This window comes from Pelophylax lessonae, assembly GCF_965119305.1.
Source record: "Pelophylax lessonae genome assembly, chromosome: 9".
In the NCBI taxonomy this organism is placed as follows: Eukaryota; Metazoa; Chordata; class Amphibia; order Anura; family Ranidae; genus Pelophylax; species Pelophylax lessonae.
This window is the reverse complement of record NC_138776.1, coordinates 270,161,847-270,184,260: the sequence shown is the minus strand read 5'-3', so window position 1 is coordinate 270,184,260 and position 22,414 is coordinate 270,161,847. Positions and strand designations below refer to the sequence as shown.

Sequence of the window (22,414 nt, the reverse complement as noted above, 5' to 3'; positions counted from 1 at the left end):
ACGTCACTGGAATGCAACGCATTTCCGAGCATGTGCGCTGCAGTTCTTCAGTGCTTGAAGATGAAAATCATTGATGGACACAGCTCCAGAATCTTCTTTACCATTGGGTTATGCTGCCCCCTACAGGAGTAGGACAGGAGGCAGGAAAAAGCTTTACCACGCCTATGGGGCGGTCCCAGGGGTTATACTCCCACACGCTATAGGCATTCACCATCCGCGGGTATGGGCCTTAGGCCGTGGCTTTGCGGCCTACTCGGCGGAACCTATGTGAGGCAGCCCCTGGGAGAATGGCTGAAGCCACTGCCTCCCCGTGTGGGCACCCGCATTCCCCTCCGCTGCCCTGGGAGGTCGGATCCGCTGGGGCTCGTGTCCTGGCGACAGGGGTGCTCCCAACATTTAGGCAACGGCTTGTGGCCCACTAGGCCATGCGGCTGAGTTGGGGCGCTGAAGCCCCCAACTCCCCCCTTGGGCATCTGCCGGACTGAGGATCCATGCTATTTGCGGCTGGGCCCCCACAAAAATTTAGGCTGCGGCCTGCTTGGCCATATGGTCAGCTAGGAACCTCCCTTGAACCAGGTGGCGACATGGGGGTGCTTCATTTTTAGTGACAGTCTTGCCGCCATTATTGTGTGAGCTGGGGTACTCTGCCTGCGATCATGGCGGGCGGCCCACCTTTAAGATGGGGCTATGGTCTATTTTGTCCTCTATGGTGGGCTCTTAAGGCGACCCCCTTGTCTTTTGCAGGGTCTCATAGGTGGTCCATTTGTGGACCCTTGGCCGGGGTCCCCCCCTGGGATTGCAATCGGCGTTCTCCCCGATTGTTATGTTTCGAGGTGAGCTTAGTATGTAGCAACCCTACTGGATCTGCGTCCACGCACTTCAAGTGCTCTGTTAGTGAGGATGATTCCTTTTTTTCCTGTAGCTGTCCATGACATGGCGCTGGTGGAAGCACGGATTGTACCGGTGTGGGCAATCTTGAAAATGGAGGATGCAGCTGCTGCTGTGTCGGATGTGCCGGTCCTCTTTGGTACCTGCAGCCCCCCAAAAGCGGAAAAGATATTCACTTTTTCTGCCTATTTTGACAAAGTTGTCAGAAGTCAGTGACCTAAACGCAATAGGTCGATGCCTAAGCATTTCGCTAGACCGTATCTCCTTGAAGAGTCCCTGTAAAAGAAAGTGGACAGTCCCACCTGTGGTGGATTCTCAGGTTCCAGACTGAATAAATCCACTCTAATCCAGTGGAGGAGTCTCTGGCTTTTAAAGACCCCTTTGACAGGAGAGCCGAGACTTCGGTCCACCACATGTTTACTGTGGCCGGTTCGGTCTCACCTCAGCTCCTCGGGTATTCACCAAAGTGTTGGCCCTGGTGTTTGCATTGTAGCAGCAGCGGGGGGTTGCGGTACTGGGTACCTGGACGCTTTTCTTCTGCAAGCAGAGTCTCTGATTGCTCTAAAGGACAACCCGGAAATTACTGTACGGACTCTGCAGGAGTTCAGTTGGTAATTGACCTTCCAAAAAAATCTGGTTCCGTCCACCAAGTTGGACTATCTGGGTCTCACTCTGGACTTGGCTTCAGCCAGGGTGTTTCTTCCAGGTGAAAAATCTGCAGGATGCGATTTGGCTCCTGTTGTCCAGCAGACGGTTATCTTTCATCACTTGCATGAGGGTGCTTTGCCTGATGGTGTCTACCTTCAAGGCGGTTCCGTTTGCACAGTTCCACTCAAGTCCTCTGCAAAGAGAGATTCTTGCCAAGTGGGACAAGAATCCACAGTCTCTAGACAATCTGATCCTGTTGAGCCGAGATACGAGAGGGTCCCTGATATGGTGGCTTCACTCTCCGGTGCTTCGATAGGGCAAATTCTTCCTTCCCCTGTACTGGACGGTGATCTCCACGGTTGGCAGCCTGTCTGGGTGGGGAGGCATTTTGGACACGGATGTGCTCAAGGGGTCTGGACTCTGGAGGAGTCAAGACTACTGATCAATATACTGAAACTTCGGGCGATAATATTTGTCTGGCTCATTGGACAAATCGCCTTTAGGGGTGCCTGGTAAGGATTCCATGGGACAATGCCACGGCATGTCAATCACCAAGGGGAAGTGTCCTGGCGGCTCGGGAGGTAGCCAGCATTCTAAGGTTCTAGAACTTCCGCGGTGGACCTGTTGGCCTCTCGTCTCAACAGGAAGGTACATAGAATTGAGGCAGAACTGGCTGATGCCACAGATCACTGGCGGCTCCTTGGGGCCAGTATCATATGATATACGCCTTTCCCCCGCTAATACTTCTGCCGAGTCTTTTGCAAAGGTTCGAGGCAGAAGGGATCTGGTCATCCTAATGGCTCCAGACTGGCCTTGCCAGTCTTGGTACACTGATCTGGTATGGCCGGTCGCCGATGCCCCTTGGAGACTTCCTCTCAGAGAAGATCTAATGGCCCAAAGGGCCAATCTTCGATCCTGATTTACAGTCGCTGGCTTTAACGGCTTGGCTGTAGAAAGCCAGGTGCTGAAGGATAGGGGGTTGTCTGAACCGGTGATTCCTACGCTGGTAAAGGCTAGAAAATCTACCTCTAGGAAGATTTACCATCGCACCTGGAAGACGTACATTGCGTGGTATGAGTCTCTTGGGGGTCATCCCCATTCCTTTTTCCGTTGCTTGGATTTTGGCATTCCTCAAACGAGGTGTTGAGCAGCACCTGGTCCTTGGTACCATCCAGGGCCAGGTTTTCAGCCTTGGCGGTCTTCTTTTACCGTTCTTTGGCTATGCATTCTTTGGTTTGCACATTTGTTCAGGGGGTTCGCCACTTGGCTCCCCCAATTCAGTCTCTGTTGCCTCCATGGGATCTTAATTTGGTGCTGTCGGTTCTCCAGTAACCGCCTTTAAAAATATTTGCGAGCTTCCTCTGCTTATATTGTCCCAGAAGGTAGCCTTCTTGGTGGCTATTACTTCTGCATGCAGGGTGTCGGAGCTGGTGGTGTTGTCTTGTCATTCACCTTACCTGGTGGCTCACAGAGATAGTGGTGCTTCGCCCTTGTCAGTCTTCACTTCCTAAGGTTGTTTCTGGTTTCCATCTGAATTCTGGATGTGGGTCGGGCACTCATGGTGTACCTTGCGGCAACCGAGTCGTTCAGGAAATCAGCCTTACTATTTGTCCTTACGGATGGACCTTGCAAGGGGTTGGACGCTATTGCCACTACCATTTCCAGATGGACAAGACAGACTGTGATGCAGGCCTATTCCATCAAGAGTCAGGTTCCTCCATTCCCGGTTAAGGCGCTTTTCTACGTGGGCGCTTAGTGCCTCCTGGGCCTTTCACCATCAGGTGTCAGTAATACAGGTTTGCAAGGCGGCCACCTGGTCGTCTGTGCATCCTTTCACGAGATTTAATAAAGTGGATGTATTGGCATCTGCGGATGCTGCTTTTAGCCGCAAGGTTTTGCAGGCCGAAGTTTGAGAGGACCGTGTCCTCCTTTGAGGGTGTATTGTTTTCAGGTGAGCTCCAGTTGTTCCTGGTTGAGCTCCATATCTGGTTGGCTAGGTTTAGCCTTTTGGGAATTTTTTTGCTGTGTTTTTTCCCACCCCTCATGTTTAACAATGCTGACGTCCCAATGGTTTAGAAGATTCTGGAGCTGTGTCCGTCAATGAACATCAGAGAAAAGGATTTTATAGTAAGACAAAAATTCTATTATTTTACAGAAGATGATATTTATTGATTATAATCATTTTCTTGATTTAGAGTGGAGATCCAATCGATATAGAATTTGAGGTTAAAGCAGAAGAAGAAGAAACGTATGTGAGGGATGATCAGCAGTCTATGGATGAGGATGGAATAATGGGGACATTTATAGAGGAGGACACTCCTACAGAGATCAGCACAGGTGGGTCATTAAAACTAAATATATGTAAGCCAGTTGACTACTGAACACCAATAGTCCTGACCCCTATACTCTATGTTGTACATTACATACTCCTGACTCCTGCACTATATACTCTATGTTGTACATTACATACTCCTGACCCCTGCACTATATACTCTTTGTTGTACATTACATACTCCTGACCCCTGCACTATATACTCTATGTTGTACATTACATACTCCTGACCCCTGCACTATATACTCTATGGTGTACATTACATATTCCTGCACTATATACTCTTTGTTGTACATTACATACTCCTGACCCCTGCACTATATACTCTATGTTGTACATTACATACTCCTGACTCCTGCACTATATACTCTATGTTGTACATTACATACTCCTGACCCCTGCACTATATACTCTATGTTGTACATTACACACTCCTGACCCCTGCACTATATACTCTATGTTGTACATTACACACTCCTGACTTCTGCTCTCTCCCCTCTATCCACTGCTATATATACACATAATATGGATTCTCTTTTGTTACACCCATTTCCTACCAGCTGGACATTTTATATCTGGTGATTTGATTGGAGGACAGACTTTTACATGGTGATAATAATGTGATAACATTCTCCAACTTTGGAACCTTAAACAGAAAGTGATAATGAGGGAGGAGTCAGTAACCCAATGATGGTGGTCTTCAGGATCAGTCCAGTCTTCATCTTGGTTGTTCTCCCCCCATCCTCACTCTCTGACCTCTGGTGGGGCTCAGCCCCGCTGTTACTCATGACTAAATCATGGACTAAATAAGGAAGTCCGGGACTTCTTGTGTTGGGAAGATGGCAATGAGTGATAGAGGGGGAGGGGACACTCGTCCTATAATCCCCTCATCACTGTCACTCCTATAAAAGACAGTTCTCGTTGTTTCCTTGCTCTCTGACTAAGGTCCATTAATAAAGAAATGAACTGGTAGGAGATCAGAGGACCCATTTACTAGTTACCTTGAGGGGGGAATTGTAAGATCCTAAGAGACAAAGCTGTCTGATGTGGGCGGAGTCCTGGTTTAGGGGAACCAATCTGCTGATGTCTAGTAATAATCTTTGTATTTCTATTTTAGTAGATGGACAGGAGATGAGGAAAACCTCAGAGGATTGTCTCACTTTGTCTCCAGACTGTAAAGTAGAAGATGAGGACATCACACAGTATAGTCCAGGAGAAAACCCGGCTACCTCAAATGTCCATCCGGCACCACACAGTGTAGATGGACCATCGTATTCCTCTTATCCTGAGGAACCTCAGACTGTGAGGGACAGTGTCGGACCATCGTATTCCTCTTATCCTGAGGAACCTCAGACTGTGAGGGATGGTGCCGGACCATCGTATTCCTCCTATCCTGAGGAACCTCAGACTGTGAGGGACGGTGCCGTCCTTCCAACAGATACAAGATTTCCGTGTACTGAGTGCGGGACATGTTTCAGTGTTCAATCAAATCTTCGTGTGCAGAAAAGGTGTCACACAGATGGAAAGCCGTATTCCTCTCCTGAGTGCGGGAAATGTTTTTCAGTGAATTCCAGTCTTTATATACATCAGAGGTCTCACACTGTGGAGAAGCCATATTCCTGTCCTGAGTGCGGGAAATGTTTTTCAGTGAAGTCCGATCTTTACAAACATCGGAGATCTCACACTGGTGAGAAGCCGTATTCCTGTCCTGAGTGCGGGAAATGTTTTTCAGAGAGGTCCACTCTTTTCAAGCATCAGATATTGCACACTGGTGAGAAGCCTTATTCCTGTCCTGAGTGCGGGAAAGGTTTTTCACGGAAGTCCCATCTTTCCACACATTGGAGATCCCACACTGGTGAGAAGCCGTATTGCTGTTCTGAGTGTGGGAAATGTTTTTTAGAGAAGTCCTCTCTTTTCATGCATCAGAGATTGCACACTGGTGATAAGCCGTATTCCTGTCCTGAGTGCGGGAAATGTTTTTCACGTAAGTCCCATCTTTCCACACATCAGAGATCGCACACTAGTGAGAAGCCGTATTCCTGTCCTGAGTGCGGGAAATGTTTTTTTGAGAAGTCCGGTCTTTCCACACATCAGAGAGTGCACACTGGTGTGAAGCCATATTCCTGTCCTGACTGTGGGAAATGTTTTGCACAGATGTCCGCTCTTTCCACACATCAGAGAGTGCACACTGGCGAGAAGCCGTATTCCTGTCCTGAGTGTGGGAAATGTTTTTCACAGAAGTCTTCTCTTTCCACACATCAGAGATTGCACACGGGTGAGAAGTCGTATTCCTGTCCTGTGTGTGGGAAATGTTTTTCACAGAAGTCTTCTCTTTCCACACATCAGAAATTGCACACGGGTGAGAAGTCGTATTCCTGTCCTGTGTGCGGGAAATGTTTTTCACAGAAGTCCGATCTTTACAAACATCGGAGATCTCACACTGGTGAGAAGCCGTATTCCTGTCCTGAGTGCGGGAAATGTTTTTCAGTGACATCCAATCTTTACAAACATCGGAGATCTCACACTGGTGAGAAGCCGTATTCCTGTCCTGAGTGCGGGAAATGTTTTTCAGAGAGTTCCACTCTTTTCAATCATCAGATATTGCACACTGGTGAGAAGCCTTATTCCTGTCCTGAGTGCGGGAAATGTTTTTCACGCAAGTCCCATCTTTCCACACATCAGAGATCGCACACTGGTGAGAAGCCGTATTGCTGTCCTGAGTGCGGGAAATGTTTTTCACAGAAGGCCCATCTTTCCAGACATCAGAGATCTCACACGGGGGAGAAGCCACATTCCTGTCCTGAGTGAGGGAAATGTTCCTCACTGAAGTCCTGTCTTCCTGTACTTTAGGAGTCCCACACAGCCCTGGAGGTGTATTAGTGCCTTGGGTGCGGGAAATGGCTTCTATATGAAGGTTGGTGGACATGTAGGGAAGAAGCACACCCTGATATACACCTCAGATATACTCCATGGCTGATCTTCATCATGTAAGAAACACTTCATAAGGAGATCCGAGATCACCAAAGACATGGATGAAGTGTTGTCCCGTGTTGGCCATTGTTAGCAGGAGAAAAATAAAAATGGAGCCCTTACCTTTCATTGGCTGAGTACATTTTGTAAGGGAAGATTTCACAAACATTTAGAGGTCTGTTTTTAAAAAAAATGTGTGATTTCCTATAATCGTCAGCTCCATCTAGTGGCCATAATGTGTTATTTCGTTTTTATTTAATTGAGGTATTTTGGGACAAATACTGGATTATGGCCACTAGATGGAGCTGAGGATTCTCTTCATAGGCCGCTATGGACTGAATGTACAATCTGATCAATGTACTCACGTTGTCACTGGGGGTGTTGAAAATGATCGGCGCATCGCCATGCAGCCTTTTCCGATTGTTACGATGCAGAACCCAGAATAATCGCGGTTGTGCGTGACGTCATCCTGGCTCCTCCCCCACCCCCTCCTGTACCATGTTTGCAGTCTCTGACCGTCTCCTGTACCATGTCTGCAGTCTCTGACTATCTCCTGTACCATGTCTGCAATCTCTGACCGTCTCCTGCACCATGTCTGCAATCTCTGACTGTCTTCTGTAGTATGTCTGCAATCTCTGGCCGTCTCTTGTACTATGTCTTCAGTCTCTGACCATCTCCTTTACCATGTCTGAAGTCTCTGACTGTCTCCTATAGTATGTCTGCAGTCTATATATTTTTTTCCTTCTATCTATCGCTATATATATATATACATATATCCCCTATTTATTTTTATACTTACCTCTTTCTTAGAATAATTGGTCACTGTGTGCTTTTAGACTTGTTGGAATTATAGGGGTCCGGGTCTGCATCTGCTGGGTCCCCTCCCCCCTTTTTTAGGACCAATTGGCTTATACCCGCCTCAGCCCGGGGTTAGACTCCTCCCCTCACCGTGCTCTCATTCCCTTATGGTCACAGGGCCTGCTTTGGTTTGTTACATGTAAGTAGTAGGATCTTATGTATACAATATTTCTAAGGGAGCAATTTGGTGTATTCTTTTTATTTTTTAAGATTTTTGTATTCTAAAATTAGCTTTATTTTTTTTTATCAAGCTCCTGATGAGTGTCTGAAAGTTCCACGAAACGCGTAGAGATATAGATGTGAAGACATATGTATCTGGATACTAACCATGTATTATTCATGAGATGGACAGAGGGCGCACCGGCCTAGCACATTATCTTTAAAACAATTTATTAAAATGAAAAGACTTACACATTATACTCACAAAGCAAATGTGAAACACGGGCAAACATGAGCCATAGAAGACCACCAAGGGTCTCCACTGAGAATCCTCTGCTATCGCAAGCCGTGGAAGGATGTGGACCTCCAAAGAACAGCTCACGTGTGTCGGGGTGTTCCCCCTTCATCAGAGCTAATTGGAGGAGTGAGTGGTAGGGCTTTTTGTATTCTAAAAAGGTCACATGATCAAAGGCAAATGCTCCACCCCTAGTGGGTGGGTCAAAAACAAAAAATAATAATGATAATACTGTGCAAGTAAATAAATGACCATGTTATGCAATACACTAATGAACAATAGTAACATTGTGATCTCATAATAGCAAGCATTACAAACTTACACAATTAACAGGAACAAGACAAAATTCGGCCCTATTTCATTGGGCCATCCAAATGCAGCTACAGGGACAGTATGTGATGTTATATAATATTTTATAGTGTTCCTCGCTTCCCAATGTGTATTGCATGCTCAAACCCACTCACTGAACTGTGTTCAGGCTCCATGTGAAGGAAGAGCCAGGTCAGAGCAAAATATCATTGGGAAAAAAAGGCAAACCATGATGTGAAACACGTGTTCCATTTGTTAGAAAAGCATTACCGGGGCGTCACTGTATGTGCTTTCTGCGCACCTCCATTCACATTGTTGTCTTCGGAGTCTTTGAGTGGGTCGCCAGGTTCCGCCATCCTGGACGCTTCCTGCGTTCCAGGACCCGGCTCCACTTCCATTACTTCCGTTTTTTTCGGCGGAGCTGTCGTTTCTGGCGGAAGTGACGTAAAAGAAGTCCGTCAGGACGTGACCTGCACTCCATGCTGCGCCATCTATCAGGCTCCAGCATGTATTGCATACTAAGCACTGTGACTGAAAAGCTTTAAAACTGTCCTCGAGCTATACTAAAAAGGCAGACTGATCGCACCTGCACTCATTCAGTCGTGGCCGAATGGGCATGGATTTGAATGTATAATAATAATGATAATAAAACAATTCCTAAAATATCAAGAGATTATTATACATATATATATGTAGAGAATATGACCACCACCTTTAGGTGTCTAGTAATATATAATAAAATAATATAAAAAAACATGCCTTAGATTAAGCTAAATGTTAAATAGGAGGATTCAATAAAACTGCACTAAAAAAATGGAGAAATCCGTAGCATGGTGCACATGGATGTAATACACACATACATATATATATGTATATGTATACATATATGCACACATGCATACACATATATACACATACACAGTTAAATATGCACACAAACATGCAATATGTGTCAATGGAGTTTATATACCTGCATGATTGACTAAAACTAGTGCTCTTGTGTGCGCACATGTGGGCACATAAGCTCATGTACAACTGACTATATGTGCATGGAACAGAGGGGGTGGGGGAGGGAAAAGGAGGGAGACAGAACACTGTCGAGGAGAGGAAGAGACAGAACACTGTCGGTACGTGCAGGGGTGGGCAGTGTCCATATCTGTGATGAGGGGGGGGGGGGGGGCACTAGGAGCTTCTGCCTTCACCTGCCTGACAGGAGTGAATGTCATTCTCCCTCCTGTTATTGCACAATGCAGGATTTCTGGACTCCTCCGTTCCAGCCACTTTTCTCTCCTACAGCCATTAACCACTCTGCAACCGCTCACAGTAATACTACTGCGGCAGAGTGGTTCGTTATCGTCCAGCCACGTAGTATTAACGTGACTGGACACTCCCCCTTCTGGGCGGCGCTTGCGCGCCGCCGGAGGCTCGCTCCCGCTGTTTTCATTCACAGCGGGAGTCGGGCCAGGGGAGGAGCAGCGGCGATCGCCGCTGCTCTTACCCGATCGTCGGGGATCGAGTCTGGAGATCCGCCCGCTGTGTGTAAACACAGCGGGCGGATCTCCATAGTGACAGGGAGTGACAGATCGGACTGTTCAGCATAGCTGGACATCCGATCTGTCCCTTTGTCACTCAGTCACCTCCCCCTCTACACGTCAGTAAGCACCAGGCATACATTAACCCCTCCCTCTCCAATAAAATTAACCCCTTCCCTGCCAGTGTCATTTTTACAGTAACAGTGCATATGTATAGCACTGATTACTGCAGTAATGTCACTGGTACCCCCAAAAGTGTCAAAAATGTCAGTCAGGGGTCCGGTCTGTCCGCCGCAATGTCGCAGTCCCGCAAAAAAAATCGCAGATCGCCGCCATTACGCGTTAAAAAAAAAACACCAAAAATGACAGAAATCTTTCCCTTTGTTAGTAAACGCAATAACTTTTGCGCAAACCAATCAAAATACGCTTATTGCGATTTTTTTTTTACCAAACATAGGTAGGATAAAACAAATTGGCCAAAAATTTTTTAAAAAATTGGTTTTTACATCTTTTTTGGGGGGAATTTCATATAAAAAAATGTTAAAAATATTGTTATTTTTTTCAAAATAAACGCTCTTTTTTTGTTTATAGCGCAAAAAGTAAAAATCGCACAGGTGATCAAATACCACCAAAAGAAAGCTCTGTTTGTTGGAAAAAAAGGACGTAAATTTCGTTTGGGTACGGCGTCGCACGACCGCGCAATTGTCAGTTGAAGTCGCACAGCGCCAAATCGCAAAAAGTGGCCTGGACGGAAGACCGCAAAATCCTCCGGTGGTAAAGTGGTTAATCACTTCTCTCCTTCCAAGCTCCCCTTCCCCTGTTGGTTTGTTCTCCTTCCCGGCCAGGTCACTTTCACTTTGTCCGTCTCCTCGCACTTGTCTTTATCTTCCCTGCACAATTGTAAGTCAGCAGCGATTCTTGTACTCCTCTGTTCACATTAACCCTTCATATACTTCTATCTTTCAGCTCTCCTCTCCATAAATCAGTACTGTATGTCCTGCAGCCTCTGGTCCCAGCTCTGAGCATTCCAAGCAGCCATTTAGCTGACCCTGTCCTGTCCCAAAATACAGCCTTAGCACTTTCTCTACAGCCCTTCACTCCGCTCTTCATTAACATATATTATTACAACCCAGCCCCCCCCTATTCACTCTCTTATCCCTAATAACTGGTGAACTGTGGTTTGGCCAGTGTAATTGTATGTGCGTTTTACCTGGATTTTAGGTGCATTTCTATTGGATTTCTATTACAAAGTGCGTTTTCATGAAAGCGCTTTAAAGTCCTGCATGCTGCATCTTTGATGCGGCTTCAGAAAACGCACTGTGTAATAGAATTCAATAGAAGTGCACCTAAAATCCAGGTAAAACGCACATACAATCACACTGTTGTTATTAATATTTATTTATGCAACTTCTGCAGTCATGCAAAAACATTTAACAGTGTCATTTTATAAAATTATTTTTAGAGGGCGCATTTGGGGGCGAGGCAGGGTAGGGGTTGGGTGGGGCAACTGGTGGCGAGTAACCCTTAAGGCCTGGCTAGTAGCTCGGGACTTGAAATTTTGAGCCCTTCTCTACATTCTATGTCTGTATTTCTATCTGGATTATGTGATGTCGTATTTGTTATATATCTCTGTCTATTATCAATCATGTAATGAATAAACTTTTTTGAGACTTCACTTTATCTGGTCATTTAAGCAAGCAACCTACCTCATCTAAAGTCCCATGACCATTTTTCCTTCCTTTTGCATCTCCTGTACTATGTCTGCAGTCTCTGACCATCTCCTGTATCATGTCCGCAGTCTCTGACCGTCTACTGTACCATGTCTGCAGTCTCTGACCGTCTCCTGTACCATGCCCGCAGCCTCTGACTGTCTCCTGTACCATGTCTGCAGTCTCTGACCATCTCCTGTACCATGTCTGCAGTCTCTGACCGTCTCCTGTACCATGCCCGCAGCCTCTGACTGTCTCCTGTACCATGTCTGCAGTCTCTGACCGTCTCCTGTACCATGTCTGCACTCTCTGACCGTCTCCTGTACTATGTCTGCAGTCTCTGACCGTCTCCTGTACCATGTCTGCAGTCTCTGACCTTCTCCTGTACCATGCCCGCAGCCTCTGACTGTCTCCTGTACCATGTCTGCAGTCTCTGACCGTCTCCTGTACCATGTCTGCACTCTCTGACCGTCTCCTGTACCATGCCCACAGTCTCTGACCGTCTCCTGTACTATGTCTGCAGTCTCTGACCATCTCCTGTACCATGTCCGCAGTCTCTGACCATCTCCTGTACTATGTCCGCAGTCTCTGACCATCTCCTGTACTATGTCCGCAGTCTCTGACCATCTCCTGTACTATGTCTGCAGTCTCTGACCGTCTCCTGTACCATGTCTGCAGTCTCTGACCGTCTCCTGTACCATGCCCGCAGTCTCTGACTGTCTCCTGTACCATGCCCGCAGTCTCTGACTGTCTCCTGTACCATGTCTGCAGTCTCTGACTGTCTCCTGTACCATGTCTGCAGTCTCTGACCGTCTCCTGTACTATGTCCGCAGTCTCTGACCATCTCCTGTACTATGTCTGCAGTCTCTGACCATCTCCTGTACTATATCTGCAGTCTCTGACCGTCTCCTGTACCATGTCTGCAGTCTCTGACCGTCTCCTGTACCATGTCTGCAGTCTCTGACCGTCTCCTGTACCATGTCCGCAGTCTCTGACTGTCTTCTGTACTATGTCTGCAGTCTCTGACCATCCTTTGTAGTATTTATATCTCCTAGCACAAACCCCCCACATCACTCCATCACAAAGCCTTTTGCCTCATCCCCCCCAACATAAATCCACCTCAATCACCACTCCTAGCATACCCCCCCAAGTTGATTTTCCTAGAGCAACTCTTACCCCCTGCCATCCTCAAACTCCCCCTATCCCCTTAAATCCCCTCCATCAATCTCCTTGCAGTGCCCGAGGGAGCCTCCCCTTCTCTTCACCTCTTATCACAGCCTTGCACTGGACTGTCTTCTTTCCAAAAAAGGGTAATTTGGGGGTATTTGTACTGTCTTGGCATTTTCGGGCCTCAAGAAAGGAAATTGCCCATTAGTACATCAGGATTGATCAATTTTCAGATATATATCCCATAGTTTGTAAATTCCAGGGGTGCTCAACCTGTGGCCCATGGAGCTCTCAAATGCTGCCTACGGAGCCCTCTGATGTGGCCCACGGAGCCCTCTGATGTGGCCCACGGGGCTCTCTGATGTGGCCCACGGAGCCCTCTGATGTGGCCCACGGAGCCCTCTGATGTGGCCCACGGAGCCCTCTGATGTGGCCCACGGAGCCCTCTGATGTGGCCCATGGAGCCCTCTGATGTGGCCCATGAGCCCTCTGATGTGGCCCACGAAGCCCTCTGATGTGGCCCACGGAGCCCTCTGATGCGGCCCATGGAACCCTCTGATTAGGCCCACGGAGCTCATTGATGTGGCCCACGGAGCCCTCTGATGTGGCCCATGGAGCCCTCTGATGTGGCTCATGAGCCCTCTGATGTGACCCATGAGCCCTCTGATGTGACCCATGAGCCCTCTGATGTGACCCATGAGCCCTCTGATGTGGCCCACGGAGCCCTCTGATGTGGCCCACTGAGCCCTCTGATTTAGCCTAGGAAGCTCATTGATGTGGCCCATGGAGCCCTATGATGTGGCCCACGAGGCCCTCTAATATGGCCCGTGGAGCCCTCTGATTTGGCCCACGGAGCTCATTGATGTGGCCCACAGAGCCCTCTGATGTGGCCTAGAACATTAAACCAGGGAAGCGCATGTCCAGGGTCGGCAAACCATTAATCGTATTCTGGGCTTGCGGAATTGCCACCCCAGAACTTTAGAGTGCCTTGAGCGAGTGTCAGGAGTGGAGGGAGCAGTAGCTGAATAAGCTGATGCTTCCCGCTGTCCCAGGCAGAGATACTGAGAGCACCTCACCTGGGTCCTTTCTAGTGCCCTGGAGAGTGGCCCGCAGCAGAAGCTAGCAGAGGAAAAGAAGTCAATGTATTGACCACTTCCTGCCCAGCCTATTGTCAAAAGACGGCTGCGCAGGACATTCGTCGATCCAGGTGGACGTCAATTTGAGAACTCAGGCCAGTCAAGTTCCTCCACCCCAAACTCGCTCATCCATGTCTTTATGGACCGTGCTTTGTGCACTGGTGTGCAGTCATGTTGGAACAGGAAGGGACCATCCCCAAACTCCTCCCACAAAGTTGGGAACATGAAATTGTCCAAAATGTCTTGGTATGCTGACGTCTTAAGAGTTCCCTTCACTGGAGATAAGGGGCCAAGCCCAACCCCTGAGACACAACCCCCACACCATAATCCTCGCTCCACCCAATGATTTGGACCAGTGCAAAAAGCAAGGTCCATAAAGAGACGGATGAGTGAGTTTGCGGTGGAGACACTTGACTGGCCTGCACAGAGTCCTGACCTCAACCCGATAGAAAACCTTTGGGATGAATTAGTGCGCAGACTGCAAGCCAGGCTTTCCCGTCCATCATCAGTGCCTGACCTCACAATTGCACTTCTGGAACAATAGTGAAACATTCCCATAGACACTCCTAAACCTTGTGGACAGCCATCCCAGAAAAGTTGAAGCTGTTATAGCTGCAAAGGGTGGGCTAACTCAATATTGAACCCTACGGACTAAGACTGGGATGCCATTAAAGTTCATGTGTGTGTAAAGGCAGGCGTCCCAATACTTTTGGTGATATGGTGTATTTTAGCTGAAACTGTGGAGTTTTGGTGGACTGTAAATCGTGTGATTTCTAAGAAATGAGAAAGTATTATCAGCTAGTTTCCTTCTCACTACGTATGTAGAATGTTCTCCTGTGATTGGCTATTGCCTAAGCCACCGCCTATGATTTCTGTATAGAAATATCTAACTCCTGGAATAAACATTTATCCAGTTAGGGACTATAGCCGATATTCTGCTCCAGGGCGGCCCTCCTGTGCAGAGTCATGTGTATATACACGTGATTCTGCACTTCCGACCTGCAGGGGATGTAGAAGATATCTGCGGGTGCCGGGAAATGGATGTCCTCTGGCACCCGCCGATCGTCGGGCAGAGACACAGAACGGAGCTCAGTCTATGTAAATAAGGCAGAGATCCAGACATAGTACAGGAGACGGTCAGAGACTGCAGACATACTACAGGAGATGGTCAGAGAATGCAAACATAGTACAGGAGATGGTCAGAGACTGCAAACATAGTACAGGAGACGGCCAGAGACTGCAGACATACTACAGGAGATGGTCCGAGACTGCAGACATACTACAGGAGACGGTCCGAGACTGCAGACATAGTACAGTAGATGGTCAGAGACTGCAGACATAGTACAGGAGACGGTCAGAGACTGCAGATGTGGTACAGGAGATGTACACTGCACCCCGGGTGATCACACTGATAAGACTTCTTGAAGGTTCTGCAGCTGGCATTCCATGTGAGTGATGGTCAGAGACTGCAGACATGGTACAGGAGACGGTCAGAGACTGCAGACATAGTACAGGAGACGGTCAGAGACTGCAGACATAGTACAGGAGATGGTCAGAGACTGCAGACATGGTACAGGAGATGGTCAGAGACTGCAGACATAGTACAGGAGATGGTCAAAGACTGCAGACATAGTACAGGAGATGGTCAGAGACTGCAGACATGGTACAGGAGACGGTCAGAGACTGCAGACATAGCACAGGAGATGTACACAGTAGCCGGCATTCCATGTGGGTGGTGGACATTGTTTCTGATGTTCTTCAGCTTTGGAGCTCTTTGTGTACAGTCCTGTGTGAGCCAACCAGAAATTGTTTTCAGTCAAATGAGGTGGGCTAGGGAAGGGGCGGTTTACAGTGCCGTGCTGATTGGCTAAGGAGGCGGAGCAACTTCCGCTGCATCTGTGCAGGGTATTTGACCCATCAGTAGTCCCTCCCTCCTACTGAGAAGCGCTATTGGTTGCTACATTGTGCATACAGAATACAGTATTATTACAGACATTTTATAAATTGTCCATACATTTTTCACATATTGGGCAACCGCCGCCCCCTTGGTGGGAGTGGAGATGACCCATCTATAAGGATATACAGTACATACACACACAGCACAAGGCCGTGTTCTCACTACGAGACGTTTCTCGGGGCTGCAGTTCCTCTGAGCTCCACAAGGTGGGGATCTCACTTCTACCCAGACAGGAAGTCTCTATGGAAGACAGGAAGTGATGTCGGCTACACACAGGAAGTTCCTGAGGTACAAAGTACAAAGGAGACGTTGTTGGGAGTGGCAGCTAAGAAGGTAATAAGATCTTATTTTCTATTTACACTCAGTAACCCCCCCCCCCCCGTCATGTCCGTCCTCTTCCTCCATAGTCACTGTGACCTCTTTTATCTCCAGCAGATGATGATACACACATATATAGTGTGGAAACCTAGATTAACCCCTTCAGGGTCAGAACATTTCCCTACTAACAGGGCCGGAACATCCTCTTCCTTTAGGAGATGGGTCACCTTTCCCACCAATCACCTTCCCACCTCATCAGGCTAAACCAGTGTTTCCCAATAGGTTCCGCGAGAACAAAATTGGGGTTCCGCTGCGTTTGGCCTCATCCAAGATGGCCACCGCTACCTGCTATTTCCCGGAAGACAATGTTGTGGGGAGTATGTGAAAGGGGCAGTGCTGTGGGGGGGGGGATGTCAAGGGGGCAGTGCTGTGGGGGGGATGTTAAAATCTAGTTTTTCCATAATGCTCCCAGTCTCAGATGTTAAAATGTGATCAGTAAAGTCTCCGGAGTACACAGAGATCACAGGAATATGATAAGTCCTGGCAAAGCCCACTGAAAAAGTTCATCTTTCAGTTTAGGAGAGGTGGGACACATCCGGGAGAAACGATTCTGTGCCCAGAAACCTAAAGAGCCTCCCCCCCCCCCCCCCGCACACAGCTCCTCCTCCCAATAATGTCCCTCAAATCTAAGTAATAGAATCCTATGACATCACACTGATCTCACAGTTCCTCCTCCCAATGTCCCTCCAACTGGCTCTTTTTCTATTCTGATGCTCTGAGGATGTGGATGGACCCTTGGCATCCTTACTAGCAAGGTGGGGCTTTATGTCTTGTGTAATATGAAGGGACGCCAGAATTGCTTACGACAAGCTTTGAACCCTTGGAGTGGGGGGCCCTTTGTGGGTAAATTCTACCTCAGTCTGAAATGGGGATTGACAAAACACAGACCTGACCGGAGAGGTGAGGAGGATTCTGGGAGGTCACATGACATCACTCTTATCTCTATTAATAAAACAAAGACCTGACCGGAGAGTTGAGGGGGATTCTGGGAGGTCACATGACATCACTCTTATCTCTATTAATAAAACACAGACCTGACCGGAGAGGTGAGGAGGATTCTGGGAATGTCATTTAATTTTTTCTCTTTGTGTTCATATCTAGAGTTTTCTTCCTGTGAAGTCTGGAGATCATATGACCATCACATTGCCTCCACCTCCCTCCCTGATAGAATAGAGAAATAAAAAGAAGATTTGAGAAGTCACCAGAGAGATCATCGAGTTACTGACAGGAGAGGTGAGCGGTGCTTGGAAGGACGTCATGATGGAGAATCAGCCGCCCCTCACATCACCGGGTAAGAGGAGACTTTATTGTAAAGGAGAGAGCAGTACGGAGGCTCCACCTAGATCCCCCATCATCTGATAAACACATAGAAACAATGTATTCAGTCAGTGTGTGTGTTTCCTACAGATGGATCCAGTAATGGGAACCCACCAGAGAGATGTCCCCGTCCTCTGTATTCCCAGGATTCCACACAGAAAGGTCACACCATCCCCCACCATCATCAGGTAGATGAGGAACAATCACTGATAGTATCATTAGGATCTGTACATTATCTGCATTGTTACCATTGATGTCATTTTTATTATATATTCAGAGTGGAAACCTGAGAGATTCTAAAGTTGAGGTTAAAGAAGAGATAAAAGAGGAGGATGATGAGGACGGGGTGATGGAGGAGTCAGAGTTTCCAAAAGAGTACAAAGATCTGTATCAGGACACCATGGAGGAGTCATCCAGCTCCAGGAACCCACCAGAGAGATGTCCCCGTCCTCTGTATTCCCAGGATTCCTCACAGGAAGGTCACACCATCCCCCACCATCATCAGGTAGATGAGGAACAATTATTGGTAGTTATAATTTATATACAAGCATGTTTGTTACAATGAATATTTTATTATATATTCAGAGTGGAAACTTGGAGGGTGATAATATTGATGTTAAAGAAGAGTATAAAGAGGAGGATGAGGAGTATGGAGTGATGGAGGAGTTTTCAGAAGAACACATGGATATGATGAAGTCACCTAAAACCGGGATTCCACCAAAGGGATGTCCCCGTCCTCTGTATTCCCGGGATTCCACACAGGAAGGTCACACCATCCCTCAATGTTACAAGGTTGGTGGATTGGAGCATCTAGAACATGGACTTCTGGAGAGGATGTATTTTTTTTATATATAATATCACAATGATAAATCTTATATCTTCCAGATGATATTCTCTCTCATTTTCTTGGTTTAGAGTGGAGATCCAATCGATATAGAATTTGAGGTTAAAGCAGAAGAAGAAGAGACGTATGTGGGGGATGATCAGCAGTCTATGGAGGAGGATGGAATAACGGGGACATTTATAGAGGAGGACACTCCTACAGAGATCAGCACAGGTGGGTCATTAACCACTTAATATGCAAAGAGAATAAAAACTGTGCTGTGGGTGGGATCCAGAGACCCAGGATGGGTCCAATCAGCCCAAAAATGAAAAAGACCCAGACGGAAAAGTGTGACCGGGAACCCTAAGCAACCGAGCACGTAATCGAAAAAGGGCTGGGGTGTTGAGAGGGGAAAGACCCTCCCGGAAAGCTTGCAAGAAACAGGGCTCACTGGGTAATTTGTGCAAAATATAAACTTTATTGATCAAGTAGTGCAATACAAAAAGGACATGTAATCACAGGTAAAAACTATCTTATAGCGATAGTGACACAAGTAATGGAGAGCCGACCCCTTAGGTCAGTGTGGGTGGTGTGCTCAGTGTGGGGACTCCACCCTAGCCAGGCACTGCGGCAACTACTAGGGCTCTGTCTCAGAAGGCCCGATGGGAGAGGAGTGATGTGTGGGTACACAACTAGAGATCACTGCTACAGACCCTGAGTGCTATTGTGTCTCGTATTCCCTACAATGTAGTGATCAGTGTATAAGGAATGGGTCTATGTGACCCTAGATGCCAGTGTAAATAGTAGACATAGAATAGCTACTAACTGATGTGGACAACTAGATGTCTGGAAATGGCCAAGTACACTAAATATCACAGTATTGCTGGAAAAGTATATATCAATAATTCACATACAGGCAAAACATATTGTGTGTACTGGGTGGCCACCCAACTGAGACTTGCTGGTACCCTGTAGTGGTCGCTATCCGACCAATTGTCACCTGAGTGGTGTGGGAATGGCAGTCCCGCAATAAAGTGGAGGTGGTTTGGGACCACGAGGTAGGTTGAGTCACGGTAGTGGTGGGGCTGGTTATCTGAGATGTATGAGGATGGGAAGAGTTGGAGGGGGTCTCAGACGGATGGACAATATTGGGGAGAGGGAGCAGAGCAATCCAAAGTGGGAAGAAGTTCCTCACCGGAGAGGGATGCAGATGACAACTGTCCTGCTTCGTGAGGTCAGTGTTAAACAGGATCGTTACCCTACATGTACAGAGGGTTAAAGCTAGGCATCGGTAATCCACCCGGTGGAAATTGCCCAATGTGTATCCAACAAGGGGTGTGGGGAAGCGGGCCTTACCGGTAGCTTCTCCTCCGTGTCTGTTCCAGTATTGAAAGGGTAAAGTCCCGTGCCTCTGATCGGGTAATACTCACGGCAGGCGGTGTGTAATCTTTCCCCCGGTGTTTAGTGAACTCGGCGTCTTTGCTAGTGCTCAAATCTGTCTTCGCCAATCCAGTGTCCTCTTCCGTGAGGTGCTGTCTGTGAGTACATGATGCCTGGACTTCCTCGACACAACTTCCGCTGGCGTCCGGCGTCCCACGTGACCGTGACTCTATTTGTCCACTCGGAGACAGAAAGCTTCCTGTAGTGCCTGGAGAGTGCTGGCGTCTACCGTTGACGCGTTTCACATATATATATATATACAAACTGACATTCTGGCTTGTCTAATTTGAAAGATCTTCAACGTGTTTATACGCTAGGTGTATTGTTGTCTATGGCTGTATGGTAAGCAAAACCCCACCGGGGGTGGGGGACAACATGTTTTTAGAGGGAAAATATAAATAAAGGAATTACAGAGACTACCTTATGGAAGGACTCAATTAGTCCATACAGAGGAAAGAACTCTAATACCCTCGCAATATAAGCTTTCCTCCTTACAGTCCAAAAGTTCTTTCCTCTGTATGGACTAATTGAGTCCTTCCATAAGGTAGTCTCTGTAGTCCATTTCCTACCAGCTGGACATTTTATATCTGATGATCTGATTGGAGGACAGACTTTTACATGGTGATAATAATGTGATAACATCCTCCAACTTTGGAAACTTAAACAGAAAGTGATAATGAGGGAGGAGTCAGTAACCCAATGATGGTGGTCTTCAGGATCAGTCCAGTCTTCATCTTGGTTGTTCTCCCCCAATCCTCACTCTCTGACCTCTGGTGGGGCTCAGCCCCGCTGTTATTCATGACTAAATCATGGACTAAATAAGGAAGTGCGGGACTTCTTGTGTTGGGAAGATGGCAATGAGTGATAGAGGGGGAGGGGACACTCGTCCTATAATCCCCTCATCACTGTCACTCCTATAAAAGACAGTTCTCGTTGTTTCCTCACTCTCTGACTAAGGTCCATGAATAAAGAAATGAACTGGTAGGAGATCAGAGGACCCATTTACTAGTTACCTTGAGGGGGGAATTGTAAGATCCTCAGAGACAAAGCTGTCTGATGTGGGCGGAGTCTTGGTTTAGGGAAACCAATCTGCTGATGTCTAGTAATAATCTTTGTATTTCTATTTTAGTAGATGGACGGGAGATGAGGAAAACCTCAGAGGATTGTCTCACTTTGTCTCCAGACTGTAAAGTAGAAGATGAGGACATCACACAGTATAGTCCAGGAGAAAACCCGGCTACCTCAAATGTCCATCCGGCACCACACAGTGTAGATGGACCATCGTATTCCTCTTATCCTGAGGAACCTCAGACTGTGAGGGACAGTGCCGGACCATCGTATTCCTCTTATCCTGAAGAACCTCAGACTGTGAGGGACGTTGCTGTCCTTACAAAAGATAAGAGGTTCTCCTGTACTGAGTGTGGGAAGTGTTTCCGTGATAAATCAAATCTTCGTGTACATAAAAGGTGTCACACAGGTGAGAAGCCGTATTCCTGTCCTGAGTGTGGGAAATGTTTTTCAGTGAGGTCCAATCTTTCCACACATCGGAAATCTCACACAGGAGAGAAGCCGTATTCCTGTCCTGAGTGCGGGAAATGTTTTTCACAGAAGTCTCTTCTTTCCACACATTGGATATCTCACACTGGTGAGAAGCCATATTCCTGTGCTGAGTGCGGGAAATGTTTTTCAGAGAAGTCATATTTTTACATACATAAGAGATCTCACACTGGTGAGAAGTCGTATTCCTGTTCTGAGTGCGGGAAATGTTTTTCACACAAGTCCACTCTTTCCACACATCAGAGATTGCACACGGGTGAGAAGCCGTATTCCTGTCCTGAGTGTGGGAAATGTTTTTCACAGAAGTCCGCTCTTTCCTCACATCAGAGATTGCACACGGGTGAGAAGCCGTATTCCTGCCCTGAGTGCGGTAAATGTTTTGCATATAAGTCTAGTTATCACAAACATCAGAGATCTCACACTGGTGAGAAGTCGTATTCCTGTCCTGAGTGTGGGAAATGTCTTTCACAGAAGTCCGCTCTTTCCTCACATCAGAGATTGCACACGGGTGAGAAGCCGTATTCCTGCCCTGAGTGCGGTAAATGTTTTGTATATAAGTCTAATTGTCACAAACATCAGAGATCTCACACTGGTGGGAAGCCGTATTCCTGTCCTGAGTGAGGGAAATGTTCCTCACTGAAGTCCTGTCTTCCTGTACATCAGGGGTCCCACACAACCCTGGAGGTGTATTGTTGCCTTGAGTGCGGGAAATGTCTTCTATATGAATGTTGGTGGACATGTGGGGGAGAAGCACACCCTGATATACACCTCAGATATACTCCATGGCTGATATTCATCATGTAAGAAACACTTCATAAGGAGATCAGAGATCACCAAAGACATGGATGAAGTGTTGTCCCATGTTGGCCATTGATAGCAGGAGAAAAATAAAAATGGAGTCCTTACCTTTCATTGGCTGAGTACATTTTGTGCGGGAAT

The 22,414-nt window shown here is 47.2% G+C and overlaps 2 protein-coding genes across 2 annotated transcripts in view; both read left to right on the top strand.

Annotated features, from left to right (window-relative positions):
• The window catches only part of LOC309564464 (uncharacterized protein), a gene marked incomplete at both ends in the record, with an annotated part of 826,241 nt that overhangs the window by 692,823 nt on the left and 111,004 nt on the right, over positions 1 to 22,414 (top strand).
• Positions 934 to 22,096, top strand: LOC309564044 (uncharacterized protein; the record flags this gene model as incomplete). Its single annotated transcript, XM_082268669.1, has 3 exons — positions 934 to 1,027; positions 5,307 to 5,441; positions 21,276 to 22,096. 3 exons carry the CDS (start codon positions 934 to 936, stop codon positions 22,094 to 22,096), a joined length of 1,050 nt encoding a protein of 349 aa, XP_082124795.1.